Source organism: Polistes dominula, unplaced genomic scaffold, assembly GCF_049000335.1.
Source record: "Polistes dominula isolate Pdom_NZ unplaced genomic scaffold, Pdom_raw_medaka contig_78, whole genome shotgun sequence".
Classification (NCBI taxonomy): domain Eukaryota; kingdom Metazoa; phylum Arthropoda; class Insecta; order Hymenoptera; family Vespidae; genus Polistes; species Polistes dominula.
In genome coordinates, this window is record NW_028301042.1 from 3,652,896 (window position 1) to 3,675,423 (window position 22,528).

A 22,528-nucleotide genomic window follows, 5' to 3' on the forward strand; every position below is an offset into this window, starting at 1 on the left:
TCCATCCTTTTTCAATTTTCGGCGGGAGGGGAAGGGAGGGGAGACTATTAACACTAAATTTACCTACCACGCTCAGTTAAAAGACCTGTAATTTCAAAAAAAAAAATGTGATAATTGTTTTGGTAAATCTTTTCTCATTTGTATTATCTACAAAAAAATTTTTTACACATTTTTGTAATATATACACAAAATATTACACGATATTCACATATTGTGAAAAATATTACATTTTTCAATTTCAAAAAAAGAAAAAGGAAATATTTTCATTGCTATCATCCAATTGTATAAAATCTTATTTTGTATTTTAATACTTCAAAATTATCTCTCACGAGATTTCTCTCGTGTTTCAATTGTTCAAACGTAAAAGACAGCTCAACGAGTCATTTCTCATTTTTATTATCTCTTGTTTTTTCTTTTTTGTTATTCTTTTTCTCCCGCTTTATCTTTTTGTACAAAGTAAGTTGCTTTCAACAAAATATCATACCACGGTAAATTATTAAACTACCTTTATAATATATATATTAGCGTTATAACGTTAATAAATAAGTAGATTTTTTTATTTTATATATACAGGTATAATTCCTACCCTGCCCTCCTACAATACGATTTCGTTGTTATATAACATGATTCATAAATTAAGAAAATTTTTGTACCAAAACTCATTTTCTACTTTTTATAGCACTGGATAATATAATTTAGTTTAACCTTATTAGCTGTCTCGATTTGGGGATTCTGCCCATTTGGGGATTTTGGAATTTTACGTACACTACTGGGTTACATGTGGACTGTATAGAAAAAATAGCATAAATAATAACTATTTTTGTATGTATAAAATAACGAAATAATTTTTCTTATTAGTTTTTTTTTCATCCAACTCAGCAACAATCCTCATTTGAAATTTTTTTAATAAATATAAATATTTTCGAAACAAAACAATTTGACAGTTAATTGGGGTTCGTATTTAAAAATTCAAATTATCTTACAATAATGACGTTGAAGAAATAATGAAAACTACTATGGGTGTAATAATATGCGATTTTATTTAAGTATTAAAATATATTTCCTTTTTTTAAACATTCATTTGACCACTCGCAATAAAAATTGATGCTTACATAGTAGTGGTATAGGTTAAGTTTAATATTTAAATGGTACACGAATTTTAACCAAATTTATATTTTAAACTAAAAATACGCATATCATAATTCATTTCTTTATTAATTAGCCCTTATCGGTCGTAAATCACGTGGGAAGTGACTTACAAATACAAAAAATGTTATTTAATAATTAATTAATAATTTCATATATATTTGTAGTATTCTTACAAATATATACAAATACAAAAAAACAAATAAAAAAAACATAATTTCTAATAAATAATAAATTATATAATATTTTCTTATAAAATATTGACTAATTGAGTTACAAATTTATCGAAACATTTAATTTATAACTTATTAAGGAGAATCATCGATATAATAAAAAAGAACCTAACGACCGATAAGGGTTAATACATTGGGTTGGCAAGGAAGTAATTTCTGCTTGTACCAATAGATAGTGTTATGTTTGTTTCGTTATTCTTTTGTTAATGTTAGAATTTCTTCTGTTGAGTTTTGGTAGTTGACACTTTTAGGTTGCTATAAAAACTAATTCCGTATAATTTTGTTTACCTATGTTAGTTTAGAAACAATTGAGTTTTATTTCACACTAGAAAACCAAAATTACTTTCTTGCCAACCCAATATATTTTTTTTCCCAAATAATTTAACGAGATAACATTTTAAGGTAGGAATTTTTGTTAACCCCGTAAAAAATAATTTTTCTACGAAATTTGTATTTACGCAAGAACTTAGATGTGTAACCCCACCTCTCCCCCCTTAAACTGCTGATTATAATACTTCAACAAGCTGTCACATAAATGTCAATCATTCGTTGTTCATAATTGTGTTTACAACAACGTACCTTCCTACTCTTGATGTCACTTCAAACCTTCCCCCCTCTCCCATTCTCTCCCTCCCTCATCCCCGCCTCTTTACCATTCCCTCTCTCCCTCCTCCCCATCCCTCTTCTCATTCCATTCATTCAGATACTCGATATTTCAAATAATGGCCAACACGATTGATTGACCCTTAACCTTGAATTCATTATTTTTGCTTTGTTTTTCATAAAACAATCGGGTTAATTAAAAAAAAAAAAAAAAGAAAGAAAAAGGAAAAGGAAGAAAAAAAAATAAAAAAAAAAAAATAAAAATGGGTACACATTTTACTTGCGCATTTGTGTTGTGACAGTTGAATAGATAGAAAGATAAGAGAGAGAGAGAGAGAGAGAGAGAGAGAGAGAGAGAGAGAGAGAGAGTCCTAGTTTCCATTTGAAATAAATTCGGCCTTGCTAGTTTCATAACGGTCTTTTCTTGAAAATGATAGAGAGTATAAAAGTATACAGAAAGTAAAATAAATGTTATATACAGGGGAAATTTAATCGGTAGAAAAATATTCTTTTGCAATATATAATAAGACAGAGAGAAAGAGAGAGAGAGAGAGAGAGAGAGATTTAAATATGTGTTTAAAAATTATGAAATTTATTTCTTATGATACTTATTTTGATTATTTTCCTAGTTCTTTTTTACTACTTTCTATTATTTAAATCGTTAACTTATAACTATAAGCCACTATAGTGGTTTTCGCAAATATCTTCCAATAGGATGCGCCACTATAGTGGCTGTCGCGGATACTATCTTCCAGTAGGACGCGTCACTGTAGTGGCTGTCGCGGATGCTATCTTCCAGTAGGACGGGTCACTGTAGTGGCTTTCGCAGAAAACATCTTTTAAAATATATCGTACCTAATTTTATTATTAATTATTAAAGTAAATTGTTTAAATTAAAGTAAATGTGTATTATTTTTTAGAGAAAAATTATAATTTATTCATGAAAAATTTTATTAAAATGTACTCGCGTAGAGAATAGCCATTGTTGGTCATACACCGTAGTTTTATCGTTTACACGTAATTCTTGTTGAACCCTGTCGTACAGAGAAACAGCATCGGGCAACATTCAGCCATGCCTAAGAGGTTAATTATTATTGATTATTAATTGATCGATTATTATATATGTTTTTCTTTTTTTTGATCATTTTTTTAGTTATTTTTTGTATTTTCTATTTTCTAAATCGCTAATTACCATTAATTATTAATCGATCGATTATTATATGTGTTTTTTTTTTTATGTTACAGAATAGGAGGAAGGATCATCAACCGAAAATGGGGTCGAAGAGACGACGTATCAGAATAAGACGAGGACCGCTAACATAATCGATTTATATAGCGCGTCGTGTAGATAAATAAAATGATGACCGCCATGGCCAGGTTGCCTTGTAAGCAATCCTCGCCCTCGCAACAACAAAGAGTTAATAATTTTGGAAATAGTCGTAATACTTATTGGGATATGCAAGCTAGGCATCCGACGCCACCTTACGTTAGAAATCATCATCGGCATGTTGATCACACAGGTAATTTTATATTAACAACAATAATAATTCAATAACAATAATATACTCAGGTGCTACAGCCACGTGTTACTGTGGCTTTGTTATAAAAACATGTTGATTTTTAATATGATTCTAAAGTATTTAATGTTCATTCAAATTAATATTTACTTATCATTTCTGGGAATTCAAATAAGGCATAATACAACATAAAATGTTTAATATATATAATATATAACATATAAATAACAATACATGAAAAAATATTAAAAGTTGTGTCATATGTAAATTTGAAAAAAACGTGAAATAATTGAATTGTAATTTAGCGCAATCTATTGAAAACTTCCAGTACTCAAATACTTAGATAACCTTTAAATAATAAATCCTTAAATTAGAAATAAGAAATAAAAAATAATCGCGATAAAAATTATCCTATATTCTAAGTTGAAAAAAATTATGCGAAATAAAAAAAATTTCATTAACATCGGTTCAGTAATTTCTGAATTATTAGTGGACAAACATATTGTGACACTGAATTTGAATTTTTATATATAAAGATATATATATATATATATATATATATGTATCTTAATATGGAATGAGATTTTAGCCAATAGAATAGTGACCAATATAATTGTCTTTTGTTTATAAATGAATAATATTGCATTTTATGTATTTTCATCGCATTTTTTACAAATTATCGGACGCGGTCATTTGTTAACCGCGCGTGGGTAGGTTTAGTATTAAATGCTTCAAGAACCCAATAAGTCAATCACGATACTAACATACAAAAATGTTAATATGTCGGTAACTTAAAAAAGTTGAACTTTTGACCTATGTTTGTTAAGATTTTTTTTTTACGGATTGTCATTATAATAACGTGTTTTATTTACTGGAAAAATATTGAATAGTTTTTTTTTTTAACATCCTTATATAGATGTATACATACAGTGAGTAAGTTCTAGGAATATTTAGTATCCCAACTATCAAATTAAAACAATCTCAATATTTTCTTACAATATATACAAATTTTGTGATTATTCAATTTTTAAGTTCATATAAATTTTTATAGCAAATGAGCATTTTTTATTATATAAGAAAAGTAATAAAAAAATTGGATACATAACTGATAAGAAAGTTAACCTAACAAAAATGTACAAAATAAGTTACAATGATACAAAATGAGAAAAAAATGAGAAAAATGATATATTACAATATTTCGTTTGTATTATTTATAGATGGGGTATTCCATACCAAATCAACCACTTTTGACCCTGACCTTTTTTGATTTGGCTGAAAGTGTTTCATCCTATTCTACCCTATGAAAAACAGTTCTCAGAATTTTTTCAAATTTTTGTACTAAACCCAAAAAAAATTATTAATTTAAAAAAAAAATGGCTTTTTTTTTTTAAATGGCTATAACTTCTTCAAGGTTCAACCTATTGGGACGTTTTTTTTTTAAATTTTTGTTTTTAAGTGCACTTTTCGAGAAAAAAAAATATAAAAAAATTTTAAGATGATAAACTCCCAGAAATTTTTGCATTTTTTGAGAAAAACCGTTATTTTCTCGAAGTTCGCCATTTGAAATTTTTTTTTTATTTTCTAAAAAAAAAACATTTACTAATTCTGTGATTATCCTCGCCAATCCTAGAATAAGCAGAGTTAGTTTTCTATTTTTTTTTATTTAATTGAAAAAAATTTTGTTAATTTTCAATATTGTTAATTTTTTTTTTTTTGAAAAACTTCGTTTATATAATAAAATTATGCAATTAAACAATTTTACAATATTATATACTCAATTTATAGTCTCAAAAAACAAAGTTAAAAAAAAAATAGAAAACTAACCCGGCCCACTCTGGAATTGGCGGGGATAATCGCAGAGTTAGTAAAAGATTTGTTTTAGAAAATAAAAAAAAAAATTAAAAATGGCGAACTTCGAGAAAATAACGGTTTTTCTCAAAAAATGCGAAAATTTCTGGGAGTTTATCATCTTAAAATTTTTTTGTATTTTTTTCTCGAAAGTACATTTAAAAACAAAAATTAAAAAAAAACCTCCCTATAGGTTGAAATTTGAAGAAGTTATAGCCATTTAAAAAAAAAGCCATTTTTTTTTTAAATTAATAATTTTTTTTTGGGTTTAGTAAAAAAATTTGAAAAATTCTGAGAACTGTTTTTCATAGGGTAGAATAGGATGAAAAACTTTCAGCCAAATCGAAAAGGGTCAGGGTTAAAAGTGGTTGATTTGGTATGGAATACCCCATATGTAAATGAAAAATAAGTAAATACTCTTATGATACTTAATTGTTTATCATTTAGCACTAGATATACCAAATTAGTCATTTTGATTGGTCGGGCCATTTTAATTCAAAATTTCTAGTTCATGTAACATTTGAGTTCTGTAAATAATTAAGCATTTTGTTATTTAAAAATGTCTATAAATCCATTTATCTATTAAAATTATTATTATTAAACATTTTTTGTTATTTTTAAGAGTAAATAAAGACTGGAAGCTTCAAAAAGCATTTTTTTATACACCAGTCATTTTGACTAGTGTGGTAGGAATAGGTATACTGAAAATGGTGGTATGTATCTAATGTTAAAGTAAAATAACAATTATCTAACAATAAAATCTTGTTCTATAATCACATTTATTTTAATTTAAAATTTTAATAATCCTAAAATATGTTTTTGTATTCAATAATTTGTGATAACATTGAATAACAAATAAATATTAATTATTTTAAATTTGTAGTAAGAACGAATATGAATACTACTCATGTTAATTCACCTGTATATATTTACATGTATATTTACTATAGATGCACGCACAAACGAGGAAAGAAAAACGTTTCTGTATTAGAGTGAAAGCTATTACACATGTCTCTGATTTGCGGTAGCAACAGTACTCTAGTAATAGTCAGAAAAAGACTTCTACTTTTGACATATTCCATATGTATATACAGGGTGTCCCGTAATTACTGATGGCACAACCAATGACTGATTTTCTGCATGAAAAATACAGTCAAAAATGAAGAAGAATACAATTTGTTCATACAAGTTTGAAAATTTGTCGAGTACACGTGCACTTAATTAAACCAACCTTGAACTTAACTTGCAACCTTAGAAATTAAAAATCTTGTTCGATAAGGATAAAATTGAGATACAAAAGATTTTTTATCATACTAACGAATATTTTATAAACACATTAACAATTATAAAAATGTTATTCCGAAATATTGGAAAGTAAATAAGACAGTGAAATACTCCGAATTGAATTTGGGTCAAGTGCAAGCGTACTCGACAAAGTCTTCAAACATATTTTTTTTTTTTTTTTTTCAAAAACAAAACCTCGCGTGTAATAAAATTGAATTTTACATTTTTTTTTCTTTTTCTTAGTTTTTCATATGAAAAATCAACTACTGTCTTCTGCTCGTGCTACCAGTTACGGGACACCCCTGTTTATAAACATGAAAGGAAGAAAAAAAGAGGATATGCTTAAGATAATACACCAGACACATCTGGCTCATTCTTTCTAATCAAAAACGAAAAACTTTTCTTCTTACTAAAGAAATAGATGATACTTTGTTGTGTTGGTATATTTCCCTTTCAAGTTTAGTCTAGTATAACGATTTTTGTTTTTTTTTTCTTTTTAATGTTAATACTATTATTGTTCAACTTTACTACCCTAGGAAAGATTCTTTTGTAAAAGTCTTTTTTCTTTTTCTTGAAAATACGACACAGACTAGTTTTTGTCCTGACCCTTTTGAAGATTCTTCTTTGCCAAGATTCTCTTCGGCAAGAGTAGTCGAATTCGCTTATCCGAAATCTCATAAAACCTGTTTTGTGACTAACTCTTAACGTTCTGTTATGTAGTTTGGAAGGAACACTTTTTCTTTTTTTTTCTCTTTTTATTCTTATATGTATTATCTAAAGATCTTACGTTAGAAATCGTTTGTTTTCGTCATCGGGGATAATCAACGTCCGTTATTATTTCATTTAATCGTTATCTTACTTTTTCATATATTTTTAGCGGAAACATTAAAATTACTTAATAAAATTAACGAGGAGAATAATAATAATAATAATAATAATAATAATAATAATAATTATTTAATCGTAGGAAAACGTAAAAGTGCAGTGGAATTATTGCAAGAAACAAAAGCATTTTACGTTAAAAGCGAGACTGTCTTGGACCGTAAACAGGAACTCAAGAATAGCGGTCATCTTCAAGTATCTCAGCTGAGTGCACCTAGTGCACCACCTAGGTTACTTAGGAAATGTGGAAATACAGCAGGTGTACCGTGCTCGATACAATCACCCTCGCCATCACAAATATCTAACCCTGTAACACCACCCTGTTGTTGGGCCACGTGTCACGATCAGGATAGAAGTAAATATTTTTCATCATCAATTTCTCTTTCTTTACCTAAACATTTAGCTTAGATCAATCATATCTAATTGATCATCATCTAATTGTTCTTTGCTTGATTGGTCAATATTAGTGTATTACATGGCTTTTCAAATTGATCGTTTAATAAGTATTCTATTTTAATCTCTTAGGCACGATTGCTGAATTTTGCGCGGTGATGTTTTTCTGCACGGCAGAGGTCAATGAGAATTGCGTGTAAATGGGTACAACTATAATATGCGAATATATTGAAATGAAGTTTTTGATGATTAAATTATAATTTTTCTTAATAACATGATACACATAATTTAACTTTGAAAATTTACTTTAATAATTAATAATACAGTTTGTTTACAAATGGTGATCGAGTGAAGTAATAGAGTGATGAACCACTATAGTGGCGCATCGTTCAGAGAGATGACATCCGCAAAAGCCACTACAGTGGCGCGTCGTGTCTAAGAGATGAAACAATGATATTTGTTAATTGTATTTATTGTATGTAACATGTATATTAGATTAAAATCAATAATGATGTTTCGAAGGATTAAATAATTTCGAGATAGTTAAGAATCTCATGTTTTGATCCTATTGATATGATAATATATCTTGTTTGTAATCTACAATTATAATAAGAGCTTATTGTTGATGATATTTATCAGCAGATGGGATTTTGAGTCCTCAACAAACACTGCCACCCGCGCTGCCACCAAAGAGCCCACGCTTAGTCCCTGTTCCGCAGCGGCGCACTATTTCAGGGCCACCGAGTGCTACGAGCGGGGATCAATTGCAGACAAAATTACGGAGATTACTCAACACTGATAGCAAGGAGAACGTCTTCTTCCCGGAAAGCCCAACACAGGCTACTTGTCTTCAAACTACGAACGGTCCCCCCACACGCGAAGAAAAGTTCAGATATTCACCTGGCAGTTTATCACCTGGCTGCCGAGACGATGACCGTGCATCGGTAAAGAAGATTTCAAGATTTTCATTCACAAACAACACACATTATTTATTATGATCATTTCAATATATATATATTTTTTGTAAATAATTCATTTTATCCGATCATTCATTTAAATGTTATAATATTTTTCAGCATTGTATACCGCCGGACGTTAGGTTCAAATTTGGTCGAAGTAATTCGCATTCTCATACGTCCGGTCCAGCTAGTAGAAAATCTAATACTTCCCCGTCAGCGGAGAACACGATTTGCCATAAATCATTGCCTGATCTTCATACCAGTACGCATCGTCGAGCTTCATTATCACCACGTAACTCGACCAAATCATCTGTCAAACAACCTGGACATCATCACGGTGTCAACAATTGTCTAGATTGCGAGACCAGTTCGGATTATTCCGAGCATAGTTTCAAACGTGACGCTATTTGTTATCGCAGGTATTATCACAAAATTATTACCTAAAGAAAAGAAAACACAAAAAGATAATAAAAAGGGAATACAATTAGAATTAGAAAAAATGTTGTTTATTATCAAACGTATTTAGTACGCGTCACATCAGACGATCGTTAGGCTCTGGTGGTGGAGATGCAAGTAGTGTTCTATCATCCGGTGGCAGAACACAAAAATCATCTGGCTCGAGTAAATTGAGCCATGGCGCTACTGCAAGAGATTCCGGTGGATCATCCGGACATTATACTCATCGTAGCGAACCACCTCCAAGGTTACAGGTATTTAACAATTCTTATATTTATTATTATGACAACATTTATCGTTAACGTCGATGTTTTTCTATTGATAGGATTATTGGACTCATGTACGTAGAGACAGCGGTGCATCGACACAACATTCAACCGATAAAAACCGTTCAAGAAAGGGTAGTTATGCCAGTGGCACACCACCTTCCGTTGTGAGACATTATAGTCCTGATACTGAAAGCAGTGAAAGCCAAACCGATTACAGTCCTACTTTCAATTCAAGGTAAATTTGTTTTTTTTTATTCTAGTATTAGGAATTATACAGTACTAAACAAAAGTATAAGACACCTTTATACAAAGTGAGTCAAAAGAAAAACTGGACACCTGAATATTAGAAAATTAGAAAATTAGAAAATTAGATTTGAAGATATGAATTATAGCTACGTTAGAATTAAAATGGTTTCGAAGGATGAATATGGTCATCGTAATGTCATTATTTTTGTTTTTAATCTTTTCAAGGTCACTAACGGTTTTTGTTTAAATGGAATTGCAATTTTTTTTCTTATGCATAATTTTAGCTGACATTTAGACAAGTTTAATAGTGTAATACAATACGAACTTCGAATGACCTTTAACACAGAAATATGGAATAAATAAAATTCGGTGTTTAAAATTTATTTGATTTATTTTTATAACGCTAAATATTCAAAATTATTTCCGTGAGCTGTGATGCATTTTAAAATGTATCATCATCATTATTATTGTAATATTAAATTTGCTGTTAACAACCAAACAATCAAATAATTGGGCCTCGCTTTAACATCAGAACATTAAATGCAGAAAAATACTTTGTAATTTTACGAGGATTGTTGCTAATTTTTTTGAAAGATGATATTCTTGGGACATTTATCCAAGATATGTATCAATATGATGCAAATATTTAAGAGTAATTTATTTAAAAGTGTTTATTTTAATGGAAAACAATTTTAAAATGTTTTAATGAATTAAAAGAATGTATTATTGAAACGTGTAGTGCATTAGCAGTAAAAAAAATATTGAAAAACTATATAAATCGATACGAGAACGATTGTGCTAGATGGAATAAAACGAAAATGTGATTTTGTTGAATATTAATATAACATTAAAAAATCATTTTCATGAAAGGAATTCGTATTTTGTAATATTGATTTTATACTCTTGTCCAATCAAATTTTGATTATTGTGACATTTTTATGTTTTACAATTTCAGCGTTATATTTTTCCATTTTAATTCAAGATTTTGTTTTAATATATTCTAGAAGTTACATATAATATATGGAATGTGTGTATGTGTGTGACACAACTGCATATAAAAAATGAATTTTAATATTATAATTATATTGAAAAATGCTATTTTAAAGTGTCTTATACTTTCGTCCAGTACTGTATCTTATTTACATATACATTTTTATTATATTTTTATTATATATTATATTATATATATTATATAATAAAATAGTATTTTATTTCTATATTGGTCGAGTCATAAGTAACTTCCGATGCGACTATGTAGAATCTATTTTTCGTATTTACCCACTATAAGTCACTGAAACAAACGGATTTTCGATATCACTAATATTTAGTCTTCTGTCAACTTTTTTATATAATTAATGTTACATTTAACCGTTTTTCTTAACTTTAGAAATGGATAGTAAAAAATGCATACTCGACATGTAATGCTTTAGGAATTTAAACAAGGCTGTAGCATTAACACACTATCGGTAGGTAACATCATGAGCTTGACTCACAAGTATAGCGGGTGAAAATTAGGAAAAAGCCGAAAAAATAGCCACTCAGACGATGAACAAGACAGGGCAGCTGAAGGTTGCTTACAAAGAGTTATGCAAAACAAAATATTTATTAAATGAAAACAAAACAAGCATTGGTAAGTGTTTTACTAACTACACTTAGCGTACGTTCTGCATAAAAGGTATTAATACTCGACCCGCCGATCGGCGCCAGTCTGTGGGAAAGGTATTAACACACTATCTGTGGGTCGGGTATTTCTACCCGTTCCACAGACTGGCGCTGGTCGGCGGGTCGCGTATTAATACATTTTATGCCGAACATAAGCTAAGTTTCAGTAAAACACTTACTAATACTTGTTTCTTTTTCATTGTCACTAATTTTTGAGCAGGAATGATGTTTTTGGTTGTTTTTTTGTAAAGCCTGACCAGTGTTTAGTCCAAAATTTATTAATTTTTAAGAAAAACTAATAATTTTATGAAATGTGCTGTTTTGACACTGCAAGTTTCGTACTTACAAAGTAGCATAAATTCAGTTGATTGATTTTGATAACATTGAGTTTAAGTTTTCTACATCTTCAAAATACAATTTGATATCTATTTTTCAAATTTCATTGAAATCCTACTATTAGATGTGAAGATATAACATGTTTTCTAAAAAGTGCACTGTTTTCATATTTCACTCATTTTCGTCCGCTACACGCGTGAGTCAAGCTCACGACGTTCCCGACGATAGTGTGTTAATACCCTTCCTGCCGATAGTGTGTTAAGGTGGCAGCTGAAAAAATATGTAGCGTATACAGTGTAAGACTGATAACTGATAGGGCAGTTAGAAATTGGTTTGTAAAATTCCATTCTGGAGATACGACCTTAAAAGACAAACCGAGTGGTAGGACGTCTTTCCGACTTTGACGAACCTTTTAAAAGTAATATTGGAGCAAAATCCAATAGATACGGTTCAATAGATGCAAAGAGAGAAACGCCATTCTTTGTTTCATAAAAAACGGAAGTTATTTATGACTATATAATTTGTTAATATATATTAATAAATTTTTATTATATATAGGTTTTTCAGATTAAGATAATAATTTTTCATTTCAAATTAAACTTTTCTTTCATTTCAAATGAACATTTTTTCATTTCAAAATAACAATTGAAAAAAAAGTTAGAAATAAAATAATGAATGATAATTTAAAAAACTAATTCACATAAAGTGCTTTGTTAATTTTTAAAATTTATGTACAATCATATTTAAAACAGTATTAATGGAATTAAATTCACAAAATAATAATCTTTAATTCGTTATTAACACTAGATATATCAGACCAGTCATTTTGACTGGTCGGGCCATTTTAATTCAAAATTTCTACTTCATGTAACATTTGAGTTCTGTAAATAATTAAGAGTTTTGTTGTTTAAAAATGTCTATAAATCCATTTATCTATTAAAATTATTATTGCTAAACATTTTTTGTTTTGTTTGTCATTTTGATTAGTGTAGTAAAAATAAGTATACTGAAAATGGTGGTATATCTAGTCTTAACACTTAGCCGACCGCTCGGGTAGATCTACCCTTTTCCAAACTAGTCGGTTGCCGACCGCTCGGGTAGATCTACACTTTTTCAAGCTAGTCGGTTACCGACCGCTCGAGTAGATCTACCCTTTTCATCTGAGGAACGCTTTTTTCTCTATAGAGCTTATTTATATAGGATACAACATATAATTAAATGCATCAATTTTTGAAATCTTTTATTGCTCATTATTACGGCTCTTTATTTTCGGGATTTCCGATGGAGTCTTTGCCAGCCATAAAATTAATTTCTAAAACACTATTTTAGAAAAATGCGCGGTGGAAAGCGCAATTTGGCTTTTCCGAGCGCGGTGGAAACTGTAGGGGTCTCTGTGGGGCGTTCGGTCGGCTAAGTGTTAACATTGTCCAATTTGTTAAGGGGTAACACCACTATAGAATTTTCAAAAAATCGATTTTTTGTTTTTTAGCTTAAAGTGTCCTTTAGACATCTAAAAACATTATGCACTTGGTCCCAAAGCAAAAATAAAATTTTTAACATGGCAAAATTTTATTTTTACAAAGTGCCTCAAAGCGCTTCGAATAGTGATAACAAAACTTTAAACGCGTTTTTCTCGAAACTACATTTTTAAAACTGGACAGACTCAGAACTCAAGCATCATTTAACCGATTGACTTGAAATTTTGAAGATAGTTTGATAGTTGTGTTTCTACATAAGTACATATCCGATTTTTAATTGAATGTAAACTTTTAATTTTTTAAACAATTTTCTACATTTTTTTTCGCTGAAAAGTCGATTTTTTAATTTAAAATTGCGCCATTTTCACAAAATTTGACTTAGGAAAAAATCCGTATGTACTTCTCAAGATAATAGTACATAGATTAAGAATTTCTTTTGGTTTTTATTCTAGGACTCATAGTTGTCCAGGTATGAGTCCATCTGATTTAGCAAAAAAAAAAAAAACAGGGTTTTGTTCAGTCGCGAATACCGACGCCATTTCCTATCTAAAATCAATAAAAATATTTTTTTACATAGTTCAATATATGATTAACCAACCCTCAAAAAATAAATTCTATTCCTCACTTAGTTTTCACAACAAAAATTTCCAAAAAAAGGCTTTTTTTCAGGCTCTATTGTGGTGTTACCCCTTAAGGGGTGAATCACCCCCTTTAAATCTAACCATTGAAGAATTCAGTAACTAAAAATAAATACCGATGATATTAATGATAAATAGTTTTATCATTGGTACAAGTCCATTGGTTAACAACGTATATAAATATACGTTTTATTTTTTTATGAAGATCTTTTTCTAATTTTGTTTTATTAAATTTCAAAAATACTGACAGTGGTGTAGCTGACGTAAATCCAAAACGCATTTTTTTAATAAAATTTATCTATTTTTAAAGATTATTATTTTCTGAATTTTTAATTCCATAAATACTGTTTTAAATATGATTGCACATAAATTTTAAAAATTAACATAGCACATTATGTGAATTAGTTTTTTAAATTATCATTCATTATTTTTTATTTCTAACTGTATTTTAATTGTTCTTTTGAAATGAAAAATTGTTATCTTGACCTGAAAATCCTATATTATATTATGTTATACATGGGGCATCTAAAAAGTTCGGTGAATGGTCTCAGGAAATAAAAGAAACAATAGTTACAAAAAAAACCTTTACTGGCCTTCAAAGTAATCGCCATTGGCTACAATGCACTTCTGACATCGATTGTACAGCTGTTGGAAACTGTCAGCAAACGTTTCTTGTGGTATCGCTCGAAGCACTGCAGTCACGCTCACGATCTCCAAAACCGTTGCGAAGCGTAAGCCTTTCAGGGCTAATTGAAGGCGGGGAAACAGAAAGAAGTCTGCCGGCGCTAAATCTGGAGAATAAGGAGAGTGTGGAAGCACAGTGACCTTGCGTCTAGCGAGAAAGTTGAGCATTTTGCTCCATTTTGCGCTTCATATTGCAATGACACGAGTTCTCACACTGACCCTGTTAGCAGGGTCGCAGCGTGTACCACCGCTTCACTGCAGTGCTTTGCACGATAGGAAGCATTTGTTGACATGTCCTTCAATGTGTATGCGCGGGCACTTCATCCTTGCCAGCGCGGTTTGTATAATATGGGACCATTCAGCAAACTTTTTAGACGAACCATGTATATTTTTAATTTTATTCTTCAAAGGTTCAACGAATAATATTTATTTTCTCTTGATAGATTCTCAGATGGCTGGAAAGAAGGACGTGGTAGGCAAATTTTAAGATCTAAATCAGATATAAGTGATCGTTATTGGAGACAAGATAATGGTCGTACGAGCAAATTGTCAGCACGAGCACCGCGCTCGGTGACACAATTGGAAAATTTCTTTGATCGTTTGGGTTTAGATTCGGATAATTTTCAACTTATCACCGAACCCGATTCGAAATCTTCGTCGCCCGTATTCTTCGACAGCGTTAGCTCGGTCGACTCTGCGTTAGGTCTTTATTCATGGATTGGAAATAATCAGACAAATCAGGGTAGTCAATGGCAGAATAATAATTGTAGCATTGGCATGGGTAATGACGATTCTAATCAAAGAGTCAACGATCCACCAAGTATCGTTGAACGAAATGCTCGAATTATTAAATGGCTTTGCCAATGTCGCAAAGTACAATTTGGTTACAGTTAAATAAATACTGTCATGGATTATTCATTCGCTTGCCAAATTATATGATATTTTTCAAAGAATTTTTTCATTTTTAGATACAATCATGTTGATTTTTTCTCTTGATGTTTTATTAATTATTGCAATGTTTGTTTTTTTTTTATAGTTAAAAAAAGGATTTTTTTAAATATATATATATATTTTTTTTTTTGTAAACAAAAGTTGTGCCATTAGACTATAGCAATCCGTTATTTATTCAATTATTACATTCTCATTTTTAATTCGTTTAAATTTTATTATATTTTATATGATATTTTTACAATTGCAATTAGTAAAAAGTCAAATAGAGAAAACGTGGCGAAAGTAATTATTAATACGATGAGTTTTACTTCGCAACAATTATTTTGTTTCGGTATAAGTTCTTATCGAAGAAATTGCGGTTACTATTTTGTAAGTAATAGAAATGAGATGTAAGAAAATGAATTTTTTTGATTCATTTTTTTCTATGTATATATTTGAAGAGTTTAATTGATATGTTTTTTCTTTTTTTACTTTATACACAGACACACATACATACATCCATATATACATACATACATATGTGTGTATGTATGCATAGATTTGTGCGTGTTGTAATTTTTTTCATTACAAGAAGTTCTTTCTTTAGAATATACAGATTCGTTATAGTTTTTTAGCGTTATTAATCTTGTAATGAGTCTATGGATATGTTATGGGAGTGTTTTTCCTCATATATATCTAAAGAAACTTATTAAAATCTAATTACGCAAATATAAAAAGCGTAATTAGTGTGATCCATTCAGTTACACGTTGTTTGTTACAAAATTGAAAGATTATTGCTCGATTCTAAGAAAAAAAGAAAAAGAAAAAAGGGATAAAAAAAGGAGCTTTGAATGAAATAGATTTCTGTTAAAATTTATTATTATAGAATCAATGCACGATGGATAAAATTTTAAACAAAACAAATTTTTTTTTTTATAAATACGTTGCCTTATTTCTTGCTATTTTTTAGGTGTCTCGTGCATGTTTAAAGAAATCAATCTTTAAGAGTATCGAGTAAATTTATTAAGAAAAAAAGAAATGAAAAATGTTTTTTAACTTTTTGAGCTCTATATATCGGGTTTAACTAATAATACGTTATTTTATGGTAATTTTATTTATATCAAATTAAATAACAGATAAACGCGTTATTTTTAAACATTCGTTATTGATTAGAAATGGTAAAATTTTTAAAATACTTTTAATTGGAAAATAATATATAAAGTCTTAACTTAATAAATATATTATAACAAATAATAAGAGAAAAAAATGTTATAAATTTATATTTTAACACTAGATATACCACCATTTTCAATATACCTATTTCTACCATACTAGTCAAAATGACTTTCGTATAAAGAAAATGCTTTTTGAGACTTCCAGTCTTTATTTACTCTTAAAAATAACAAAAAATGTTTAATAGTAATAATTTTAATAGATAAATGGATTTATAGACATTTTTAAATAACAAAACACTTAATTATTTACAGAACTCAAATGTTACATGAAGTAGAAATTTTGAATCAAAATGGCCCGACCAGTTAAAATGACTGGTCTGATATATCTAGTGTTAAACAACAATATATTTATTTTTAATTCGATTGGTTCAACTTTCTTTTTATTTATGTTTTCACATAAAACATAATTTTTATATATACAGATGAAATGTTGTATTATTGTAGGGAGGGGGGAATCTAATGTTTAAAAGAATTTTTACTCAAAGTCATTTCCTTTTTATGAGATTTCAAGGTAAACTTTTTTTTTTTTAAATAGAATACTTCCTACTTATTTTAAGACAATTTGAAAAAGTATTAATCCTTTGCACTCGAACGGCACTGAATCGCCCGGCAGATTTACGTGGCAACTCGAACGGCGCTGATACGGCGCCCGGCTGATTTGAAGTCTTTTGTTACTCTATCTGCTTATTTACGATGTTTGATCAGATATTTTTTTAAAGATATATTTAAAGATAATACTTAAAGGGCCGAAAAGGGACTGTAAGATTTGCTCTGATCTTAATAAGTCTGGAGGTAGGCCGGAAGTGACATATTATTGTGATACATGTCCTGATAAACAAACCTAAGATGCATTTTGGGTATTGTTTTACGAAATGTCATACAAAAACTAATTACTTAATAAAGTATAATATTTCTCAAATTTCGTTGTTTTTGATATAGAAGTATATAAATTAGTAAAATTTTATTATTTGTATACGCTTGTTTGTTTATAAATAACTTTAAAGTACATGTAAAATGTTTTCCTAATTTGGCCGAAATTGTCTCGAGTCGCTGGTTAGTGCAAGCGAAAAAGGTTTCGAGTGCAAAGGGTTAATTTCCACATAGAAAAAAAATTAAACATTGTTTTATTCCTCGTCGGGAACGTCGTGAACTTGACTCACGCGTGTAGCGGGCGAAAATGAGCGAAATATGAAAGCAGTGCACTTTTTAGAAAACATTTTATATCTTCACATCTAATAGTAGGATTTCAATGAAATTTGAAAAATAGGTATCAAATAGTATTTCGAAGATGTAGAAAACTTAAACTCAATACTATCAAAATCAATCAACTGAATTTATGCTACTTTGTAAGTACGAAACTTGCAGTGTCAAAAAATAGCACATTTCATAAAATTATTAGTTTTTCTTAAAAATTAATAAATTTAGGACTAAACACTGGTCAGGCTTTACAAAAAAAACAACCAAAAACATCATTCCTGCTCACAAATTAGTGACAATGAAAAAGAAACAGGCATTAGTAAGTGTTTTACTGAAACTTAGCTTATGTTCTGCATAAAACGTATTAATACGCGACCCGCCGACCAGCGCCAGTCTGTGGAACGGGTAGAAATACCGGATCCGCCGATAGTGTGTTAATTTTTTTTGACAACTCATAATTTAAAAATTATTCGGAATGATCAAGTTTGTTTTATGGTAAACATTAACATTTATTTTATTACATTAAACATTTGTTTTATTTTGTATACGCATCTATAGAGCTCAAAGGGTTACACATTAAAATGAAATTCTGTTGAATTTTGCCGTTAAGTAAATTAATAATCGATGTGATTTAACTGATATTTTCTATAAACCGCAAATGCTCTCCCTTTTGTACATTCTTGATAATATTTAAAAAAAAAAAAAAAAAAAATACAGTGCAATTCATATTACATATTACAAATAAGGAAAAACATTGAAAAGAAAAGATCATATTACATATTTTATTCATACGTTCATCTTTATTTATTACATTTTTAATTATTACATGTACATTTTTTATTTTTCTCTCCTCTTTCTCCGTTTTTCACTCACACTTTTTGTTTTCTCTAGTTTATGAAAATCAATTTGTAGTCAAAGTTTCTTTTTTGTGCTATCATATCGTAAAGAAATTAGCGAATTGAAGAAATTTTGTCCTGTTTCTCAACGATGGAATTTAGACAAGGAATTTATCAGAACTTTTCTCTGCAAAGATTGTTAACTAAAGACTCTTTGACTGAATTTAAATATGTTAACTCTCCATAATTAATGTAGCCGTTCTATTGTACTTAATTACATGCTCGTGAACTGATAAAAGATTTATAAATGATCACACGATATTGATGATTTAACATAGTCGAACGAGTATTGTTTTCAGTAGTTTTACCTAACGTTTTTAATGACAAAAAAAAAAAAAGATAAATAAATAAATAAAAAAAGAGAAGAAAAAAAATGATAAAAAAATATACACTTAAAATGAAGTTTTAAAATATTAAAGATAAAAAAAAGTGTAGTTGTTATACTTTATATTTAACATAAGCAAAATGAAAAAGCTAAATGTCAAAGTTAACAGATAGTATATTGAATTAAATATTCTAATTCTATCACATTACTTTTGAGTGGAGATATTTTGTGCCTGAAAAAAAATAAGTAAACGCCTTTATTTTTTTATTTTTTTAATAAAAAATCGTTTACAATTACATTTAAATACATATATATATATATATATTATATATATTTTTAACACTTTGTCATTTTTTAATTTAATGTTATTCGCGAGGGAAGAATAAATTTTAAATTAATATATATATATATCTCCTTTTTATGCATTAACTGAAAGTTATTTTTTAATACTTATTTACTCGTTCAGTAATTAAAAAAAGTAATCTGAACAAATATTTTAGTTTTAAACATTTTTAACTTAATATAAACATATACACAAATTTTATCGTCAACTATGCTTACATCATATGAAGTATATTTTTTTTCTCTTAAATACTCTACTTTTAAACATACCATTTTGTGCAATAATATCAATGTTTTGATTATTACATAACTCTATACAGAGTCTTTGGTAAAAAAAAAAAAAAAAACAATTTAACTATCTGTATTAACAATAAACAGTTTACGATATTATCCACTTTCTACAGTTTTAACGTATAAGTGATTTATTCTTATAAAAAAAAAAACAGAATTTGTATAGTATAGTATACAAAATAATTTCAATAATTCTTATTTAAAACTATATGAAAACAATTCTAGTTGTATATTTAATCGTTTGAGTAATACAGCACTTTGCGAAAACTGGATCAAAAAATGTCAACCAATGCGATAGTGCGTTTTGCTATATCATAAGGAATTAACACCGAATATGCAGTTTTGTTTCGACTACCAATCTGATGCGATGGAATAGAAAAGTTTGATCCATATGCTGCTTAATAATACTCTAATGGTTTTAAGACAAAATTTATATAGCATTCATCGATACAATTTAATAAAAAATCAGAATCAAATAGTACGGAATAGCAAAAAAAAAAAAAAATACAGAATTATTATAAATTAAACGAAGAGATTTGTTTATAACAAAATTTGTTCATTTTTCAGATATACAGTAGCTTACAAACGTATTTGAACGCTTAGATATTAAAACTTTAAGGAACATATCTGCGTTTCCAATTTTTTGAAATGCATTGTTACTATATTATTTACAGCGAAGTATGAAACTTCTTATACGATGCCTTTTCATCGACAAAATTTAACAATGTTTACAGTTTTGCTATAAAAATATTATTTAACCGATTAATTTTTAAGTGTTCACCCTGTTTTAGTACATCTTTGCAACCAATGTTTAATAACTTTTACAAATATTATCTAATTTGCTTCAAATTTTTTATACATGATCTCAATAGTTATATTTTGTAGTAGTTGTAATAATATTACTTTCAGAACTTAAGTTTACCATACATATTTTTATTATTTCAGATTTGAATACCGAACTTTCGAATACTTTTGTAAGCTACTGTACATAAATGAATACATACGTACATACATAAATACATACATATAGTGAATATGATAGAATGCTCATTTAGCGGTATAAATGTATATCCGTAGCTGATGAATAGTTGATAATTGTTATATTTGCAATTCCTCTTGCTTTAGATGCAATTCTTAATGAAAATATATGCTAGGTGTTTATGAAGGACGCCTCAAAAGTCAATTGTAAAATACTGTTGCACAAAGTTAAATAATAATAATAATGAAAACGTATAGGAGGATATAATACAAAAAGAGAAGAATGGTTTACTTTTGAATTTTGAATTTGACATTGCTGATTGCAATGAAAATCTATATATATATATATATATGTGGTCCTTTTATTAACACCTTGCATGTAAGTTATTCGAATAAGTATAATACATTGTGTGATAACCAGTTATATTTAAAACCGCATTTAGAAGAGTTTGAGACCAAGTAAGAATTATAGAAAGTCTGTATATTCTAAGTCGGAAAATTTCCATTTTATATTTCTCACGATATATTCTATCATGAAAAAAAAAAACAAAAATTAAAAACAAAAAGTGTACTCTATTGCTCATTTTTAAAATGATTAATAATATAACTATCTAAATGCGAAAGTATTCTTTACGCAACATAAAATTGTTAATTCATGATATATAAGAAAATTGTTCTTATTATTTTCGAATATTCTAAAAGAACTGATCAGATTAAAAGTTTCTGTCGTTATTAAAAGTACAAATAGAAAGTATATCTTGAGTGTTATCGTTTCTTTAAAAAAAAAAAAAGATAACTTTTATATTCTCACAATGAGAAAAGACATTTTCATATTTCTTAAAATGCGACAATGAAAAATTTAAGCAACGTTTTTATACGTGCTATGTTAACTTATTTTTTTTTGTTTCTAATTGATAATCATTTAATCAAAAGGTACCTCGATAGATTGTTTCTTTAATGGAGATTTAATAAAAGAAATACTTTTTTGTGTAAATTATCAAATTAATGAAGCCTTTATTAGTTTAGGATATTTTGATTAAAATGTTTAAAGTATAATATTATTCTGCGCGCGCGTTTCATTTCTATATTTCTCATATTTTTACATTATTAACATTCCACTAAAGGTTTTTGCGTCTTGCACAAGACTGTTTATATAACTAAATCAAATGATTATAATATTATTATTATTTTTATTATTATTATTATTATTATTATTATTATTATCATTTTCAAATGTAAGCCAAAATCATTGATTGTACCAATATAATTTCAAATTATATCAAGAAATATAATTTGTGACGCATAATACACGATATACCGTTTTAAAAACGTAATTTCTTAATTGCTTTTTATAATCTAGTCATATAGAACAAAAGATTGTAAACGTGAAAATAATATTAAAATCTTTTCCGTATATCATTATTGATCTTTTATTATATATTATCATATTATTACCTAATATATATGGGACATTCCACATAATATCGAACACTTTTAATCCCGACCCTTTTCGATTTCGCTGAAACTTTTTAATTATTTTTAACTTCATTAACACACTATCGTATACTATCAAACATCTTACTAGCTAGGATAGTACCGTATGCAGACGAGATAATAGAAGATCACCAGTGCGGTTTTAGGAAAAATAGATCGACTACAGACCAAATTTTTGCTATTCAGCAAATCTTAGAGAAAAAATG

At 28.4% G+C, this 22,528-nt stretch overlaps 1 protein-coding gene across 2 annotated transcripts in view; it reads left to right on the forward strand.

Moving 5' to 3' along the window:
• LOC107071382 (uncharacterized) overlaps positions 1-22,247 on the forward strand; it is a 34,721-nt gene extending 12,474 nt beyond the window's left edge. The window contains exons 2-8 of one of the 2 annotated variants that reach the window (XM_015330345.2): positions 3,228-3,502; positions 7,599-7,868; positions 8,546-8,850; positions 8,983-9,284; positions 9,392-9,575; positions 9,647-9,825; positions 15,078-22,247. In XM_015330345.2, coding sequence (XP_015185831.2) covers positions 3,340-3,502; positions 7,599-7,868; positions 8,546-8,850; positions 8,983-9,284; positions 9,392-9,575; positions 9,647-9,825; positions 15,078-15,528 — 1,854 coding nt within the window. In that variant the 5' untranslated portion in view covers positions 3,228-3,339 and the 3' untranslated portion in view covers positions 15,529-22,247. The remainder of the gene's footprint in view (positions 1-3,227; positions 3,503-7,598; positions 7,869-8,545; positions 8,851-8,982; positions 9,285-9,391; positions 9,576-9,646; positions 9,826-15,077) is intronic. The other variant, XM_015330346.2, reaches the window with a different exon arrangement.
• The last annotated feature ends 281 nt before the right edge of the window (positions 22,248-22,528 follow it).